Source organism: Aspergillus karnatakaensis (assembly GCF_047715665.1).
Source record: "Aspergillus karnatakaensis strain CBS 102800 unplaced genomic scaffold BJY04scaffold_47, whole genome shotgun sequence".
Taxonomy (NCBI): Eukaryota; Fungi; Ascomycota; class Eurotiomycetes; order Eurotiales; family Aspergillaceae; genus Aspergillus; species Aspergillus karnatakaensis.
The window spans coordinates 15,449-33,230 of record NW_027395759.1 but is presented as its reverse complement, the minus strand read 5'-3'; the positions used below and the strand labels follow the sequence as shown (position 1 = coordinate 33,230).

At 50.6% G+C, this 17,782-nt stretch overlaps 7 protein-coding genes across 7 annotated transcripts; 4 read left to right on the top strand and 3 right to left on the bottom strand.

Moving 5' to 3' along the window:
* Window positions 1-26: 26 nt before the first annotated feature.
* Window positions 27-2,423, bottom strand: BJY04DRAFT_196125 (beta-catenin-like protein 1). Its single transcript, XM_073712319.1, has 10 exons — window positions 2,238-2,423; window positions 2,136-2,190; window positions 1,845-2,080; window positions 1,688-1,794; window positions 1,405-1,639; window positions 1,266-1,359; window positions 705-1,219; window positions 369-653; window positions 204-321; window positions 27-155 (listed from the first exon to the last, which is right to left on the bottom strand). Exons 1-10 carry the CDS (start codon window positions 2,262-2,264, stop codon window positions 73-75), a joined length of 1,755 nt encoding a protein of 584 aa, XP_073568087.1. The 5' UTR covers window positions 2,265-2,423; the 3' UTR covers window positions 27-72.
* Window positions 2,424-2,532: 109 nt separating this feature from the next.
* Window positions 2,533-3,446, top strand: BJY04DRAFT_196121 (putative TOM core complex subunit Tom6). Its single transcript, XM_073712318.1, has 3 exons — window positions 2,533-2,725; window positions 2,788-2,837; window positions 2,894-3,446. Exons 1-3 carry the CDS (start codon window positions 2,627-2,629, stop codon window positions 2,898-2,900), a joined length of 156 nt encoding a protein of 51 aa, XP_073568086.1. The 5' UTR covers window positions 2,533-2,626; the 3' UTR covers window positions 2,901-3,446.
* Window positions 3,447-3,592: 146 nt separating this feature from the next.
* On the top strand, window positions 3,593-6,583 carry BJY04DRAFT_196120 (transcription factor domain-containing protein). Its single transcript, XM_073712317.1, has 2 exons — window positions 3,593-4,523; window positions 4,578-6,583. The coding sequence occupies exons 1-2, from the start codon at window positions 3,942-3,944 to the stop codon at window positions 6,363-6,365; spliced, it is 2,370 nt and encodes a 789-aa protein (XP_073568085.1). The 5' UTR covers window positions 3,593-3,941; the 3' UTR covers window positions 6,366-6,583.
* A 137-nt stretch (window positions 6,584-6,720) lies between these two features.
* BJY04DRAFT_196119 (nicotinate phosphoribosyltransferase) lies at window positions 6,721-8,663 on the bottom strand. The gene is made up of 5 exons (XM_073712316.1): window positions 8,433-8,663; window positions 8,294-8,377; window positions 7,618-8,237; window positions 7,136-7,571; window positions 6,721-7,028 (listed from the first exon to the last, which is right to left on the bottom strand). The coding sequence occupies exons 1-5, from the start codon at window positions 8,542-8,544 to the stop codon at window positions 6,805-6,807; spliced, it is 1,476 nt and encodes a 491-aa protein (XP_073568084.1). The 5' UTR covers window positions 8,545-8,663; the 3' UTR covers window positions 6,721-6,804.
* A 489-nt stretch (window positions 8,664-9,152) lies between these two features.
* BJY04DRAFT_209338 (sugar phosphate isomerase/epimerase family protein) lies at window positions 9,153-10,354 on the bottom strand (the record flags this gene model as incomplete). Its single annotated transcript, XM_073714106.1, has 7 exons — window positions 9,153-9,258; window positions 9,312-9,484; window positions 9,545-9,647; window positions 9,701-9,859; window positions 9,918-10,055; window positions 10,106-10,199; window positions 10,252-10,354. The coding sequence occupies 7 exons, from the start codon at window positions 10,352-10,354 to the stop codon at window positions 9,153-9,155; spliced, it is 876 nt and encodes a 291-aa protein (XP_073568083.1).
* A 524-nt stretch (window positions 10,355-10,878) lies between these two features.
* BJY04DRAFT_229834 (glutathione-independent formaldehyde dehydrogenase) lies at window positions 10,879-12,931 on the top strand (the record flags this gene model as incomplete). The annotated part of the gene is made up of 9 exons (XM_073719139.1): window positions 10,879-10,995; window positions 11,043-11,068; window positions 11,117-11,160; window positions 11,223-11,396; window positions 11,449-11,478; window positions 11,545-11,640; window positions 11,696-12,089; window positions 12,139-12,211; window positions 12,269-12,931. The coding sequence occupies 9 exons, from the start codon at window positions 10,879-10,881 to the stop codon at window positions 12,506-12,508; spliced, it is 1,194 nt and encodes a 397-aa protein (XP_073568082.1). The 3' UTR covers window positions 12,509-12,931.
* A 385-nt stretch (window positions 12,932-13,316) lies between these two features.
* Window positions 13,317-17,049, top strand: BJY04DRAFT_221209 (uncharacterized protein; the record flags this gene model as incomplete). Its single annotated transcript, XM_073717050.1, has 2 exons — window positions 13,317-15,934; window positions 15,993-17,049. The coding sequence occupies 2 exons, from the start codon at window positions 13,317-13,319 to the stop codon at window positions 17,047-17,049; spliced, it is 3,675 nt and encodes a 1,224-aa protein (XP_073568081.1).
* Window positions 17,050-17,782: the final 733 nt, after the last annotated feature.

Sequence of the window (17,782 nt, the reverse complement as noted above, 5' to 3'; positions counted from 1 at the left end):
TGTATTATTGTGTATACAGATACAGATTTACGCCAGAAGAATGGTCAGACTTGCTTGATTATATCATTTAGTTTACAAAAATTGCAGAAGAGTTTGCAGCATTTCTTTATGGTCTTTCTCTCCCGCCTCCTCTCCTGCGAGTCCCTCGATTTGTTCTAAATCCTGTTAGTACGGCATCAGCCGAGGAATACAATACAACTTACTTTCGAGCGTCTTGCGAATGAGAGAGAGGTCTTCATCGCGGTCTGCTAGGATTGAGACTATCTTCTTCCTCGCGCCATCATCTTCCGCCACAAGCCAAGCCAAGATGACATCGATGAGCTAAACAATGTCAGTGCATTTGCAGGCAATTGGCGGGGAGAACCAACCTGCAACGAGAAGAGGCCAGCATCAAACCTCCGTGAGAGCCATTCTGCCTCCAGGATCTCTTGCTCTTCTTTGTTATATCTTTGTCGCTCTTTTTCAATCATTTGCTCGACTGGTGAAACTCTAGAAGCGTAATCACGTCTTAATTTTACCAGCTTTTGGATTTTCTCGTAGTCCTTCTCCATGAACTTGGCCAGAGTGCGAATCCGCGGTGCTGAGCCTCCAGGTAACAGTCGTAGCAGGGACCCGAAAATTCCTAACAAGTGCTCCGTGACTTGGTTTTCTTGCTGTCAAGAAGTTAGCCTGTGGTCTACTCAAATCTCTGGTTCAGGCCCTACCTTTCGCATGAACATGCCGAAAACAGTCCGTAAACCTGCAGCTTCGACCAGTCTTTCGCAAGCAGCCGCCCCTCCGATGCCTCCAAGAGCATGATCAAGGACTCGGAGAGCGCGGACTTTGCTGAACTTGCCCTCCTTCAGCATGATCTGGGCCAGCTCAATGCCTTCCCCTTCGATAAACTTCTCCTTCCCTGCGTCGTCATCCACAAGGCAGGTTAGGCAGTCAAACAGATTCTCGGCATACTCTTCCTCGTCCGAATCCTTCTCAGGATCGCGTTTTCGATATTGACTCAGTAATTGGAGAAGAGCGTCTATCCCGTCAAGGCTGATAAATCGTTCCCGATTTTTACGGCCAGACTGCAGCAAGATAGCCAGGATCTCCGCTGAGTATTGTTGGTTCTGAGGTACAGGCCTCTCCTTTTTCTGTATGCGCGCGAGAAGCCAGGGCATTGTGTGTGAATCTTGTCCAATTTTGTCTGCGATAGAGGACTGAGAAGCGAGGTTTTCGAGTACACCTGAGGGGGTTAGATGCTGCTTGCTCTGGCCGGACATTGAACTTACCAAGAATATAGTAAACACCAGCCCTATCAGCATCTGCTTCCTCGTCTAGGCGTGATAGGTTCTGAGCAAGTAGTTCAACAAGATCCGCGTCCAGCTGAGCATGTTAGTATCGTAGCACATGCAAGTAGTCGTGACGTACCATTGCATTGACCAAAGTATCCCAATGCTCTTGCTCCGCTTCAACATCTTCATCTGTCAGTTCGCTGATGATCTGAATTGCGTCGATCGCAATATCGGCGTTCTCGTGCGAAAGTAGCGATATCAAGGACCCGACGCATCCCAATTTCGTGAACTCGGGGTAAAGGTCTGTATGCTCGGATAGAATGGACAAGCTTTTGATTTCAGAATCCAGATCGGCTTCGGAAGCCATAAACCTATGCCAAGTCAGTAAGCGCCAGAACTTGAGTCGGCGGAGAGACTACTTCTGAGGATCGTTCTCAAACTTCCCGCGGAGTTCAGCGTTCTTGGATATCTTCTTCTCAAAATTCAGCGCAAAGCGCCTCAACCAGGTGACATCGAATTTCTCGTTCTGCACCGCAATCAGTTCCGCACTCTAGTCGTATGAAACAGACATCATACCACAGTCTCGCCTTGGTCCTGCTCATCAATGTAATTCATAGCCTGCGCAGTTTCTCGTTCCATTCCGCCGCCGAAAAAACGCCCTTCCTCGTCGTCGGGAATGTCTTCGGATTCGAAATCCGGGGGGAGCTCTGGACCGGCCATGCCATCATCTTCCTCTTCATCCTCAACCATTGGGGTCTTCCCTGATTTCACATCTCCGTTTGCTTCAAATTTCGCCGCTTTATAGAGCTCATCTGGCATTGCGTCTTAGTCTTTGGATTTCGATAACATGTGGTTTCGCGAACGTACTCGGAACTTGTGAGGCATCTAACTTCCGCTTTGCACTCGCCGACGAGAGCGGTTTCTATTTCGTCAGTGAGGCAGCGCGTGAATAACATATGGAACACTCACCTTGAAAAGCTCATCTATGCTGGTCATGGTTGCGCAAGGCTCCGCAAACAGATGCCAACACACGACAACCCAGCGGGACTTCAGCGCAGAAGTTTATGGCTACTATGGTCTAAGTACAGAAGCAATTGTCATAGGAGATATATGAGAAAATCAGAAGAAGTAGTGTTATTTGCTCAACAAAACAATCATTGATCGCAAAGGTGCTCGGGGATAAGTACGGTTGCCGCGAACAGCTCTAAGCGCAAAGGCGTGCCAAGCATCCCGACAGATTTCTCGGAGCATCTTTGACGGACCATCCATCTTCAACCTTCGCTCTACAGCCGCTTTTTGCACAAACAACAACCTAAAATCATCTCCAACGTACCTTCAGCTCACTCTATACCATCGAAATGGCCAAGCACGCCGAGCAGAGCTTCTTCAGCGCCGCCTACGAGCAGATCACTGCTCCCGATAATGCTACCATCGTGAGAAGCATCCTGGTCTTCGGCGTACGTTGCAACCCCTCGAGATTCTATTGTCGATTAGCCCTTATGTACTAATGGTTTTACAGGCCGGCGTTGCTTTCCTCCACAGCAGTCTCTCTGAGCTCCTCCTCCCTCCGTAAGTTCCGACCTACTTTCGTCGCAACTTGGACGCCATACTCATAAATGACATAGTGCTTAAACGGACTCTGTCACTACTCGACTACGCTACCGGATACCTTCAAAAAGTCCGACACCGGTCGAGACTAAACAATCTATCACGAACGACCTCTTTCTACTACGCTCGAAGCGGAACAGTGTATTATTATATGGTGTGATTTTTGGGCATGCGCTGTGTCATCTGGCGTTTTGATAGACTTAATTGGAACAACATCAAACATCCTTTCTGTCTACTGGCATTCCTGGCTTTCGCCTTGAGACCTCCGTTCTTTCATTACTGGTCTTCTGCAGCACTTTGTCGGCAATAGAGATGTATTGGAACGGAAGTAAGGAACTTGCCAGAAATAATCATCTCCCTTTCCCCCATAATCATCTCAATGCCAGTCGACTAGCGGTATACGACTCAGTAGACCACTATCATTGACGAACTCAACTCGTACATTAACTATGCCACGAAAGGTCTTACAACAAGTTTGACCACAATATTTCAAGCGATATAGGGATACTACGCACCTTGAATATTCTCATAATAGCCCGGTCCCAAAACCAATCCAAACAAAGAATATAGACTTCTAAGTCGCGTGGCCTGCACCGTCTCGTCCTTGGCTATATCAGGAATCGACCCCATGACTGTATTGCTGCCTCAGGCAAATTTCGGATGCTCAAGACGGCAAATCGACTCCAGTTCTCCATCTTTCCACACCTCCGAGTGGAACGAAACCGCCCAGTTTAGCGCAGTTTCAATGATGGCTTCTCAACATTGGAATCCACCACAGCTCATTGGCCAGTTTGTACCAAAGAAACCGCCTAGGAAATTGGCGGGGAAGCCCGCAATATACGGAGGAATCCCCCGCCTCCACACCCATTTTTGCTCAGCAGTTTGAGCTCACGCCTTGCTTCTCATTCTCATACCAAAATTGTCATCGGACCGGTTTTGCTGACACCGGTGGACGCTGTTATTCCCCAGACTATTACTACTACTAGGCTTACGAGCTTGCGCTTTTCGCTCGATTACACCAATGTGTCAGATACATCTACGCAATTCATATCTTCTACCAACAACATGATGGCTGCGAAGCGGAAGCAATCGGATACCGGCTTTGGCGATGGCGGACCTACTCTGAAAAGGACCAGCAATGTGCTGGGATACAATGCCCATACACCATGGCTGCATGAGTCCAGATTCTCGGCCAGCCGGAGATCGATAGGAAATCGGGCTCACGCGCCTTCTCTGCCGTTGGCTAACATGGTGTCGACTGTGCAAGAACTGCTTGATCCTGATTTTGATCCGCTAATTGCGATACTTGACGAAGAACCGCGGTTCTTGAAACCACTACCTTCCCGGATATCCTCGGAGGATCTCGAGTTTCTGCGCTTTCGAGGGGCGCTGACTATCCCTGAGAACGGGCTGCGGACTGAACTACTGCGTTGCTATATTAATTGGGTACATAGCTTTCTGCCGGTACTCGATCTGCAAAATTTCTTGCGATGCGTGGCGGAGAATGACCCGGACGGGAATGTTAGTCTTTTACTATTTCAAGCTGTGATGTTTGTGGCCACAGCTTTTGTGGACTTGAAGCATCTACAGGCTGCAGGCTACACGACGAGAAAAAGTGCGCGCAACGCTTTTTATACGCGACTAAGGGTACGTCTATCGAATATACTACAGTCATCAAACTTAAACTGACCTGAATCACAGCTTTTATACTCGCTAGACTGTGAAGATGATCGAATCGTAATCGTACAAACCCTCCTTCTTATGACCTACTGGTCCGACCATATGAACAGCCCACAGAGAGACATATGGGATTGGATTGGTCTCTGCAACACCAACGCTCATTCAATAGGTCTGAATAGGGACCCGTCATCCTCCGATTTGGACACACGGACGAAACGATTGAGGACGCGATTGTGGTGGTGCTTGTTTTCCCGCGACCGGCTCATTGCTATGGGCATGAGACGCCCAACACAGGTCAACGAAGGATCTAGCAACCTCCCAATGCTTAGGCTTGATGATTTTAATTTCGAGCCATACCATCCAGCAGTGATTGAACAGTTTCGCTGCCGACAGCTGGAGGATGTATCCCACCAAAAACGCCTTGCTACCATGTTCATTGAGAAAGCGAAGTTGTGTCAGTGCATTGGCCGAGTGCTGTTTGCGCAGTATACTCCCTCGCAATATCAGTTTGGTCTTACCACCAGAACGACAATCAATCTTGTGCCGAGACATGCTTCGGAATCAGAGCTAGCTCGGTGCAGTCAGCGACTTGAATCATGGCTTACTGCCTTGCCTAGGGAAGCGCAATTCATACCCGCTTCAAAGACGAAATTCAACGACGGTGAAGATGTCCTACTCCTTCACGGCGCCATGATACGAATGCTGTACCATGCCACAGTTAGCGCTCTCCATCGACCATGGGCATACGGCTCCACAAAAGACCAGACCAAGTCCCGCCTTGAGCTGGCGACTGCTGCGCGGACAAAGATGCAGGATGCTGCTATTGGAATCACCCATATCATCCAAGGTCTGAACCAGCTGAATCTCACGCGATATCTCCCTCAGTCCGGGGTGACTGTCATCTTACCTGCGGCCGTGGCTCATTTGGCCAATTCCATGTCAAACGACCCTACCCTCCGTGAGAATAGCATCTCCAACTTTCAGCGGTGTATTCAGGTCTTGCAGGGGCTGAAGGAAATATACCCCGCTGCGGACATGGAGGTGGCCAACATCGAAGCCGCGGTGAAAGCACAATCCAGCACAAGTGCACTGCTCAGCATTATGCAATTCAATGGGTCCCCTCCAGCCCCGAAGCAAGACCCGACATACAAAGCAAGCTCCATTTCACATCAGCACAATATCCCCTCACCATTAGAAGATGATATATCTAACCACTGGACACCATCGGGCGATGATCAAGAAACCCCTCATCCAATTTTACACCAACTCGGCCACGCCTCACCCGACCAAACAACACCCCCTACAAATCCACCCCGAAAGAGTAGTATATCCCAACAAGACACACAACCTCCCCGTCGACAAGATCAACCCACCCCTCCGAAAGACTTCGCCGAACCCATCACCTCCAACGCCCATTCTAATCCCAATACCACCAACACCACCCAAGTCCAGCCCCCCTCAACAGCCCCGTTCATCTTTACCGACCTCCTCGAATTCGACCTCGACACTTACACCTCAAACTTCACACCCCCCGGCCCAACCCCCCCTAGCGGACCCGACCTTGACCTCGACTGGACAAGCGAGCTCCTCCGCTGGGCAGACGCGAATCCAGAATACTACCCCAGCGCAAATACAAATGAGCCAAGAGATATTTTCTCGTTTCCGCTGGGGCCAGGCCCAGGGAATAGTCCAGGGACTGGTTCTGGGCTTGGAAGTGGACTTGGACTTGGCGGAGGTGGGCAACTGAATAGTGGGATTACGGGAGATCTAGATCGGGACCTAGGGTTTGATGCGGATGATATGTTTTAGGCTGATTATGTGTTTCACACTGGTCTAGGTTGTTGAGGGTCTGTTATGAAGTTACGACTTGGATCTTGACGCTGGTTTTGTATATGGATTGCAAAAAGGGTTTCTTTCTTGAGCATCGGCGATTGTTCCTGTACCACTATTACTATTATTCTTACTCTGATTAGGGAGCCTGGGCTCTTCATGAATTAGCATAAGCATAAGCATAAGCATATGGATACCTTTTGAAGTTCCGATTCCATTTCCGACTGTCGTGGGTCGTATACTCTAATATCTATCTCCTATCCTCTCCCGATCATCTCTCTCCCCATTGCATTTCTTCCCTTCCTTTCCTCTCGTGATCTAATCCATCCATATTATACATATGAACCACCCCATCCCCCTCTCTCTCCCTCTCCCTCTCCTTTGCACCAAATCACCACCACCAAACCAAACCAGCCAACTATTTCTTATCCCCTGCCCACCGATTCCTCTCATCGCCCTCCTCCCACTCATGCTCGACATACCCCAGTCTCTTCTTCACAGCCTGCACGGTATCCTTATCACCGGTGTTCTTACCCATATTATCGCTGAGTTTCACGGCGGGTCGGCCGTTCGCGGAGGAGATTTTGATGACGATGTTGAGGGGCTTGGATTTCTCGTTTGTCGTTGTGTTTGTGTAGTCATCTATGATCTTTGTCAGTATTTTTGCTGGGTTGGGTTGGGCTAGGTCATGAGGTTTAAGGAGGGGGACATATGGAAGAGGAAAAGAGTAGGAGAGGGGCATAACATACTAGTAAAGAAGGTCCCAACACCGAAAGTAGGCTTGAAGCCTGCCTCCTCGGCGATAACCTTGTATTCTAGACAGCTGTCGATGTTCAGGGAGTCGGAGAAGACGACGGTCTTGGTGTCGGTGATCCCCTCTCTATCGTAGAAGTCTCGGGCCATTTTCACGAAGTAGGTTGGGTCGCCTGAGTCCTGGCGGACACCCGTGTAGACCTGCGCGTAGGTTTTCGGGGATGCACCGGGGTGCTTGTTGCTCAATGGTGCGGAGATTGGTGCTTTTGTCTTGGCTTCGCTTTGGATGTTCGAGTCTGTGGTCGTACTAGGTCCTGAGGCTGTTGTTGTGACTGCGCCGGTGCCGGCAGCGGTGTATGAGGGAATGGGCTTGCGGAAGGCGTCGAGGAAGGCAGGGGTGCCAAAGGTATCTGTTAGTGCGATTCCAAGAACCTGGGGCTGTTAGAAAGAAGTTTACAACAGTAGATGACGGACGTACGCCTTCACCAAAGCAGCCGAGCCAGTATTTCAGTGCCATTTCGTTGGCGTTCTCATAGTCGTCTGTGATCGCTGCGATAGTCATGTACCATTCGTGCGCGACGGTTCCGACAGGAGCAACATCGTACTTCATCGCGAAGTGGACGTTGCTTGTACCGGTGAGAACACCAGTAAGACCCTTTGCCTGCCCTTCCCTAGCTGCCTGGCACAGTCCCTTCATAACCAGGTCCTGTGTGTGGTAATCGCGGCGCCGCCGGGTTCCAAACTCTGAGAAAGTACAGCCATTCTCTAGAAGCACATATCCCTTCCGGTATGCCTTTTCTTCCTGACACTCGTAGTTCCAGTCCTTGTCGCTGAACATGAAGTATGCCTGGCTGGTGAGAGCCAGCAGTGGGATTTCATAGAGTATTGTTTCCAACCAAATACCCTTGACCACGTATTCGACGTCACCGAAGTCGTTATCGCTGCCGGTATCCTCCACGGGTGTGAACTTGATCTCAACCTGTTCTGAGGGGTGGAGTTTGAATGTCGTTAGGTATTCGAGGTATGCGTTGTTGAAGTAGGGGCAGCGCTTTTTCAGGAATGCAATCTCGTCGCTCGTTACGCGGATGTTTGCGAGCTCTAGAGACATAACATGTCAATTACTGAGAAACGGAAATATAGAGCTCTCCACGTACTATCCATCTGCTTCAGCATCCATTTGTATGCACCCCGCGTGAGCTTCATCTGCGGGGTTCGGTTTGTGAAGCCATAAGTGACGTCTGTAGACCGGAGTTAGAGGGTCAATAACGCAAGAGTAAATCAACCAATACATACGGACGTCCGGAAAGTACTTCAAGATCGCGCATTGCATCGTCAGCTTGTACAAATCCGTGTCAAGCAGAGAGGTGATCCCCTCCGGAAGCGGGGAAGAGGGTTGATCGGTCATGCTGAAGATTTTGCGCCGAGAGCTGTTATGCTTGCAACTGAGATAACCTCTGAGCGTGCAATTTCAAGCCAATCCGCGATCTGAGCAGGGATATCTCGTCACTAAGCTAGAAAGGTGTAGAAATTGAGTCATTGAACGATGAAGTTATTTGACCGGGCCGCGGGGAAAGAGTACTGAAAGAGGAAGGTTTGCAGTGTTTGCTTGGAGCTATAGAGGGGTATCACGCCGACGTCATGCGGGTTTCCTTTAATCTGTCCGGAAAGGAGGTTGTTATTTACTTATTTTCGGTCTTCTTCGCGCTAGTTTAATGGTTTGTGTTTCCTTGACTCCAAAGTTGTGCAGATGGGCGTGTTTGCTGCTGTTGCTGTTGGTATATCTCCAATCTGCGACATCGGCATTGGCATCGGGCAAAAGCCGAGCCCTGCCTCCCATGCAGTGTATCCTTAGGAGTGGGGGAAAAATATGGGCATTGGTAAGATGCATGAATCAAGAACTTTGAACTGAAGATTACAGCGTACAGCCCTTTCTGGAGGGTTTGTCTTCTGCAACCATGCTGTTGCCGCTATCTACAATTCTAAAAATATCTATACGTTACCCTGTAACTTAGTTTACTGCTTGATAGCCTCATCAAAGAGCGCCTCTAACCGCTTTGCTTCGCTATCTGCCAGCTCACTGTGTGTCTGCGCGGTATTTATAGGATGGTATGGGTAAGGCCTAACCGCACCGTCAGCATCCAAAGTAGCAAAACAAACATGAGTAGTACTCACCCATACTCCGGCACCCAAGTTAGCCGACCATTGGGATCCGTTTCATGCTTGTGCTTGACAATCCGAAGCCATAAGGTATCGAAGAACTTTTTCTCCGCGGCGAAGACTGGATTGAGAGGCTCTGGGCACTGCGAGGACTGCGTTGTTCCCATGCGTGTGTGGATGTGGCCGACCTAATTAGGTTATTTAGAGGCTGATATAGGGTTGAGCTGAAGGTATCTGAAGGGACTTACATGTGGAATGATCCGGGTTAGGATCTCTTTATCCTCTTCACCTTCATCGAGCAGTCTTTCGCAGACAACGACCCAGTGTGAGATGTCGGCGGTGATTTTGAGACTACATCATGGTGAGTATATAGCTACTACGCTCGGGGATATGACGGTACGAACTCTGGCACTTTTTGCAAGATATAGTCAGCAGAATAAGGGTTGAAGAGGGACCGGTTGCGGTGTGTCTCGTGGCACACTCGGCCTTCAAACCCTTCTTCTTTCTCGATTTTGAGAGCATTTTGGTAGAAGTAGACGGACTCGTCCCAGCTCCAGTAGTCCCTATTTGGCACGGTCAGTATAAGCTATCTACCGTAACCAGTGACCGCCAAATACGTACGCTCCAGATTGAACATTGGCCAGGACTGGTCTCAGTATAGAAGCAAGGCGAAGTTGCTCGCGGAGAAATTTGAGGTGATAGTCTGGCGTCAGGCCTCGTGGACGGGGTCCGACGTACTGTGGCCATGCTGAGAATGTGCTGCACCGCTGTTAGAAGACCAAGTGACCTGCGTGGCAGCGTATACTGACAGCGCGGTGATCTCAAGCCCTACTTCGTCGGCGTTACTTCGTAAAAGCCGAAGGTCGTCGGCGCTCAAACGGGCAATGTCAGCCTCGATTCCGGCTTCACATCAATCGTTAGTTTGAGCTTCCCTTGCCAAGCCTGAAGAGCTTACCATATCCATGTGCTTTCCACCCAACAAACTTCTTCTTCCACTCCGATTGTTGGGGGCCGGGCTCAATACCCCAGAGAGTTCTAAACCGCGAGAGGACGACCATGGTGAGAAAGTGAAGAACGAGAGCTTTTGCTTCTGCAACACGTCAACCCAAGGACAGCGAGTATCTTAAATAACGAATAGTCGCGAATTACGTGCTTCGTCTACAAGTACAACAGAGCGGAGCGAATTTACCAGATTCAGCATCCATCGGAATCTCATTTCCGAATTAGGGCTCAGAGCGGGCAATTTGTCCATTCCTGCGGCAACTTTGACTGGATTGAGTATTTTACCCCGCGGGTGGGTGCAACATCCCCACCTGGGTATTTTCTCAGAGTAAATCAGATCGGCCTATTAGATGTTATCGTTCTTGGTCCAATGCCAGAACAGACTGGGCTGTGCTCTTGAAAGTTGACAGGAAGGAAGCCACTCCGTCTGATCGTCATGCCGTGCCCTGCCTGCCCACTTACCGGTACCCCCCGCACCCTGTAGCATCTTACTCCGCACCCCGCACATACTTCATTTAAAATCACCAGCATACTCCTCATGCCCAGGCCTTGGGTATATTCACAAACGATCACAATCACTATGGCGTCAAAGACTATGAAAGCGTTGAACTATGTTGGGCCTTTCAAGGTTAGGGTCCAGGAGGTGGAGATGCCCAGGTTGGAGCATCCCGACGACATTATCGTCAAGGTTACCAGTGTATGTATAGAACTGTTGAGTCGAGGTCGATGCTGACTGGGATCTAGGCTGCCATTTGCGGTTCCGACTTGCAGTGAGTTTGCAAAATGCCCATGACACGTTCATACTCACGAGAACACAGCATGTATGAAGGACGAACCGCAGCAGAGCCGGGAATCACATTCGGTAAGTTTACCTGTATCTACGGCTGGGATGAATTGCGACAGGCGCTGACACAGATAATCTAGGGCATGAGAACTTGGGAATCGTCGAGGAGCTCGGAGACGGAGTGACACTACTGAAGAAGGGAGATCGAGTGGTTATGCCGTTCAATGTCGCTGACGGACGCTGCCGAAACTGCGAGGACGGAAAGACCGCGTTTTGCACTGGAGTCAACCCTGGCTTTGCGGGGGGTGCTTATGGTTTGTCTGATATGCCAGAGAACGGAAAGAGACTTGCCACTGACATCTGCAGGATATGTTGCTATGGGCCCTTATCGCGGAGGTATGTTTGGCAGTTCCTGCGCGAGGCTCCATGCTGGTAATCTGAATGCTGATGATTTGAATCTAGGCCAAGCGCAATATCTCCGAGTTCCATATGCCGACTTCAACGCTTTGAGGCTCCCGCCGGGTACAGAACATGAAGCGGACTTCATCCTGCTGGCGGGTGAGTGCTGTTTTTCTCATAACTGTCTTGAAGCATCTGATTCGAGCGAATGTAGACATCTTTCCCACAGGCTGGCACGGAATCGAGATATCTGGCTTCCAGCCCGGAGACAGCGTCGCTGTCTTTGGAGCCGGCCCTGTCGGCTTGATGGCCGCGTACTCCGCACAACTCCGCGGTGCAGCTCGAGTCTATGTCGTCGATCGCGTCCCCGAGCGCCTCCGAGCCGCCGAGAGAATTGGTGCCATCGCCATCGACTTCACAAAGAGCGGTGCCGTTGACCAAATTATCGCTCATAATGGTGACATGGTCGACCGTTCCGTTGACGCCGTCGGATACCAGGCTGTCGGCAATGACAACTCCACAGAGGTCCCTAACATTGTGCTGGAGAATATGATTCGTGTTACCAGAGCGTGCGGAGGTCTTGGTATTCCTGGCCTTTACGTTCCAAGGTTTGGTCGTCCTGTCCTGGATATATTGGTGGCTGGCTGACCTTCGCAGCGACCCCGGCGCTGGTGATTCTGCTGCCGCAAAGGGGATGATCAGTCTCAGCTTCGGCAAGCTGTTTGAGAAGGTATAACCCAACCTAGTAGCCCGGGTAATTGTATAGAGAAGCTAATCTCGTCAACAGGGCCTCACCATTGGAACAGGCCAATGCAACGTCAAAGCATACAACCGACAGCTCCGTGATCTGATCATTGCCGGCAAAGCGAAGCCAAGTTTTGTTGTCTCGCATGAGATTGGCATTGAAGATGCGGAGACAGCATACGATAAGTTCGACAAGCGTGTTGACGGATACACCAAGGTTATCATTCACCCGAATGGTGGATTTCAGAACAAATCTCCTCTGGTGGTGAGCCCAACGTTATGATGTAGTTTAGTAGAGTATCAGGGTGACGAAGCGGGTGATGTATAGGCGTTGGAAAGGTCATAAATGATTTTTCGCGATGTTGTTTCTCAAAGCCCGGTAGTTTGTGTTCTTGTAGTTGTGGAAAGAAGCATAGGCCTGTTCCCACAAACTCCTTGAAATTACTGCAAAGGTCACTGTCTTCTGTTCGAGTCAGACGGCCTAGTCGCATCTCACACGCCTCAAGTGCGCGCATCGTTGGTGGCGCTACCTAATGAGCATCGTGTCTATCCGAAATATATTGTACCAGCGGAAGAGCTGTGCTCGCCACGTCAAGTTTCAACATCAGGTGCTCAAAAGCCTACCACAAAAAGAGAAAATGCACAGCAAACAAAGGGAAAACAAAAAACAAAAAATGGACACTCAACAAAATCGCGAAAGCTCATGAGCTAGGATTGGAAGAGTATAGTTGAAGTTTTAGGTGCCTCAGGCGGCGCCGATCAAAACAAACCCGAGCGGTGAGAAGCAGGGAAGGAAGCGCTGCTCCTCCAGCCTCGACTCTGCGACCTCGTGCTCCTCCGCATTCCTCCATACCACCATGCCTACTATTCTCAGCTCTTAGCGATCTTTTTAGCGGCTCGGCTTCTGTATCTCGGTTTCAGCGTCTTCGTGCTTCTGCGTTTGTACATTGCCCCGTCATCTGCGGCTTGGTAACACCGGTCGAAAATCTCAAGCGCTCCGCGCCAACTATATGAATATTGTGCCGCTCGACTGCACCAGCCATCTGCATTGTCGCTGAGCTAAGACATTCAAGATCTATAATATTCCGATCATGCGGCTCCACCTTACTATTCAGCGTCACGGTCTGCCCGTCACGCGCATTCTCTGGACCACTTCACCACCATCGCTCTATGGGCATAACCAGCCTAGTCCCTCAGCGCTACTACCTGCCACTGCCTCCGCTGTTACATCGTCGCGCGTACCAAATGCGCTATATGCGAGTGGGGGATACACCGTTGCGCAACTGCTTGAGGATGTGAACGAGGTCATTCCGCTGGAGACAGAACCTCGGCTGTTCGAAGATCAATCAAGCGGGCAGTGGGGCTTGGAAGACTATGTGGTTGAAGTTGGTGGCTCAGAGTGCTTGCATTTCATGGAGTTGGAGGGGTTGCTGCGAGACGGTGACGACGTTTTGATACGCGCTTTGCAAATCGCGGACCTCCGAGCGCGACGACTTTCCGGTCGACACCAAATTTCGAATGATGGCAAGCACCTCATTGATGGAGTCCCTTTTGGAAAGCCATTCCTGAAGAGACCAACCTCGTCCAGGCCAGCCATTATGATCCCGCCAAGAAAGAAGAGGCGCACTGCACTTGCAATCTGGAGCAGTGCTAGTACCTATGAAGAAGAAGATACTGAATGGGCACCGTCTCAACATATAAGCACTGGAAAGGAGCTATCTCTACTCAATCCTGCGAGTGAGCTTGAAAAGGATGATGAAGATGAGGATGAGTATGAGGACGCTTACCGGGATGACTACGAGGATTTCCACGAACCGAACGAGGACGGAGATGGAACCGTAATTCGTCATGATATTGACAAGACCAACGAACCCTCAGATAGCGATGATGAGACCCCTGAATCAGAACCGGAAGATCTCACACAAGAATTACAAGAGCTTCAGAAAGACATGCTACCCTCATCACTACCTGAAATGGAACGGCCTGATACTGGGGTGCCTCTTGATAGCCGCTCACTGCGCTCACGACCGAGCTTCGTCAAAGATGTGCCGAGAAAGAGCTCTCTTTCGCGTCGCTCAACCAGACGGCCCTCTGATGGGGACTCCAAGAGTGTGACATTCCAGAAACTGAAGCAGGAAGTACCAGCCCCAAAGCCGGTCACTTCAGCTCCGAGGGCTGGGTCAACTTCAGAGGAACCCGAGGATTCTGTCTCCAGCGATAGCAGTAGTTCAGACAGTGATTCTAGCGACTCGATGTCCAGTGATGAAGATTCGTCCTTGGATGAGTCCGCGTCCGAGGTCGAGGAAGCACCTTCATCGTCTGAATCAGATAGCGACTCCTCTTCGGATAGTTCGAGCTCAGACTCGGAGTCAGAATCCGAACCGGAAGAGCTTTCCGTCGCCAAAAATGCGCTTAAGCCCTCCCACGAAGTTGGTCCTCCTGGACGCGGCTCAGACAGAACAAAAAAATCAAACCAGCGGAACAAGATGCGGCGGCGACTCACAAAACTCAAGGAACTGGGTTTCCTAGGTGATAATGCGGACTTCGCTGCTCTTCGAGAGTGGGATTCGAAGAACGGGGACTCTTACTACACACCTGAGACAGTTACAGACCAGAAGAAGTCAGAGCAAGAGGAATTTGAGGCGAGACGCCGTCAGCTGCTGCGCGATCTGGAGTCCGGGGGTGTCGACATTTCGGAACATTTGCCTGAGAAGGAGAACGTCAGCCCAAAATTATCTGGGCCAGATACCTCACAGCTTACCAACGACGAGCACTATGAAACTGCCAATGATACAAACGAAGCTAGTCCTGAGGTTTCAAGACGCCGTACTTTGGATGTAGCTAGCACCCGGCGGCTTCTTTTTGGCTCGCTCGGTGTGAGAACTCCACGCTCCAAAGAGGAAGAAGAGGCTACACGAACAAAGCTGGCTGGAAAAGAACGAAAAACTATTCCGCGCGAGAGTGTACAGAGTACCACTGCAAACGTTGAAAGTGAGTCTGAAGTGGACTGGCGTGAGAAATTAGTGCTCCGAGCTACTGAATGTGTTCACGACGATATAGAGCTGAGCACTCCACCATTCCCATTCGAACAACATTGGGATGCCGACGCTGGATTTCTCATGCAACAACGGAAGAAAGGAGGCAAGAAAAGGAAGAGAAAGCAGAGACTACAAGTGTATGACGAGGAAACCGTGGGTGATGAGGGCGATTATTATGTTACGGATGAGATGCAGCTCAACTACGACGATGTCGAGAAGCCTGAAGCTGAGCACAATGGCGAAAGGGAACAAACGGCAGCAGAGATGGTTGAGGGTGCCGATGACCTTCCAGAGCTCCCAAGCGACACAGCGGGTCTCCCGAACCTCGATGCGGACGGCCTAAAACCAGGTCTGGTGTTCGCTTTCAAGCAACTGGACGTGTCGAAGGCTACCAATTGGCAGCCGCAGGAGTCTGACTACCGGGTCGCAGTCCTTAACGAGGTTTTCAATAACAATATTGTCAGCATTCTGCTCGCCAAGCCATACCGGAAACAACCACGAGACATCGATAACGAGGACCCTTTCCAATACAGCGGGTTTGAGATGCCTGACATGGATGATGACGAGGAGGACGACGGAATCCGCGAAGTGCCATTCGATGAATTAAGGTCCCCGAAGCTGCTCCGCGCTGCGCCTGCTGCAGATGCTGAAGACAAAGATACCGCCAGCATGTCAGTGAACTAGTTTTCCCTTTGTCTCTCTCGATCGTCTGGCGCTTACCCGACCAAGCATTCCTGCAGACGAAGAGCAAGCTGCGCAGAAGCCTAGTCAGTTGGCGATCGACGATTCAGGCATAAGCCTGCTCGAAGAGAAATCCATCCAGACACCGACATCCCCCAATGACAATCCTCCGCCCATCTCCAGTCCTTTACTTCGCAATGACAGTCCTATCCTATCACCTCGATTTGAAGGTTTCGAATTATCCCAACCATCGTCAAATCCGCATCCAGATCCCCCTTCCAGCCCTGCCCATTCTATAGCGAGCTCGAGTGAGCACCGCGATGAGCAACAGGCGCGGGAGTCTCCTAAAGTCAAGGACGACGTGCAGTCGCCAGTACCTTCTTCTTGCCCTCTCAATGTCGATGATCACGACCATCAAGAGATAGGCTTGACGGAGCAGCTTCAAGCCATCCGCAGCCCTAGTGTGATCGATCTGACCTGTTATGATGAATTTGTGAGCTTTCTAGAAAGCCAGCCTTCTCCGGTTAAAAGTGAGAAGAACGATGGTCCTGATCTACCCATCCCGGAACCTGACCCACCCACCGTGGAGACCAGCTCTCCTAGTACTGTTCCTAATCCATTTTATTTTATCGACAAAGCCCATGCGGAGCGACGGCAGCTCTCTCAGGCAAACCATGAACGGGACCGGTCATTTGATAGTGTATCGAACAGGAAGCGGTCCCCTGAAACGGCGCCTCCTTCCCATTCAAAACCTCCCCGAGAACCAAAGCCACCCTCACCCGAGCAAGAGGCTGAGCAAGAGACTTCCCAGGTCAGCATGATACCGGACAGCTTTCTGCCGGAAAAGGAGCCGTCGCCTCCAGCTTCACAGATGCCCGAATTTATTGTTGATTTGACCCAGTCCAGCCCCCCGGTATCACCTGGCGGGAGCGACGAGGACTTCGCGAGAACCCATCGGCTTCCGAGGGGATCAGGCTGGGTTCAGAAAAATGTTCCGAGTACACGGAGGCAGACCAGACAGTCGTCTTCGTCTAGTAGGGCGATACGAACATTGGAAGACATGAGTATAAGTCCGCCGCAACGGAGGCGAGGCCGAAAGACTTGATGTTAATATGTATTAATAGTGTATATCTACTTGAATAGACATATGTCAGTCAATTCCCTGTCTCAGCCCTCTCGGGCATAACCGTACTCCGGTACATTGTTGATCGGAGCTCTGGGCTGTGATGAGTGGAGGACAGCAGTGGAGAAGCAAACTGGAGCCCGGAGAAGTCTTAGAAAAAGGCCGACTGTGATTGGTGGAGAGCTCGGGCTGGAGCTGCACCGCAATAACGTCATCTATCCAGATCTTGGAAAGCAAGCAACATTGCAAAGGGTCGGATGCTGTTGAGATGACGCATGAATTAATATTGAAGGGGGCATTTGGAGGAAATGATCGATGGTGTAACTGCTGGTCAGGCTCACCATCTCTTCCTGTTAAAGCCATTCTGTCCTAATTGTTGCTCAGGATAACTACATATCCTACCATAGGCTATACATTGTACGCCTGAGCCAGAGGTCCTCTCCAACCCATCCAGACTTATGCATGTGCCCCTCTTCCGCCAGAAGCTCCTCACCTCGTCCTCCTGCCCGGCACGCCCGTCAGCGCTATTCTCGACCGCCCGTCTTGTCTCTCGGACATCGCATTCGCTAGTCACACGCTGTCATTGCGTGTGTCGGAATTCCTCCCCTTGCTCTTGTTCCTGCTGTGTGCACCCCTCCTCGCCCGCTTTAGTCTCCCAGTTCCAGTCTCATAATCGAACCCAATTCACTCCTCGCTCTTCTATCTCACTTCGAGC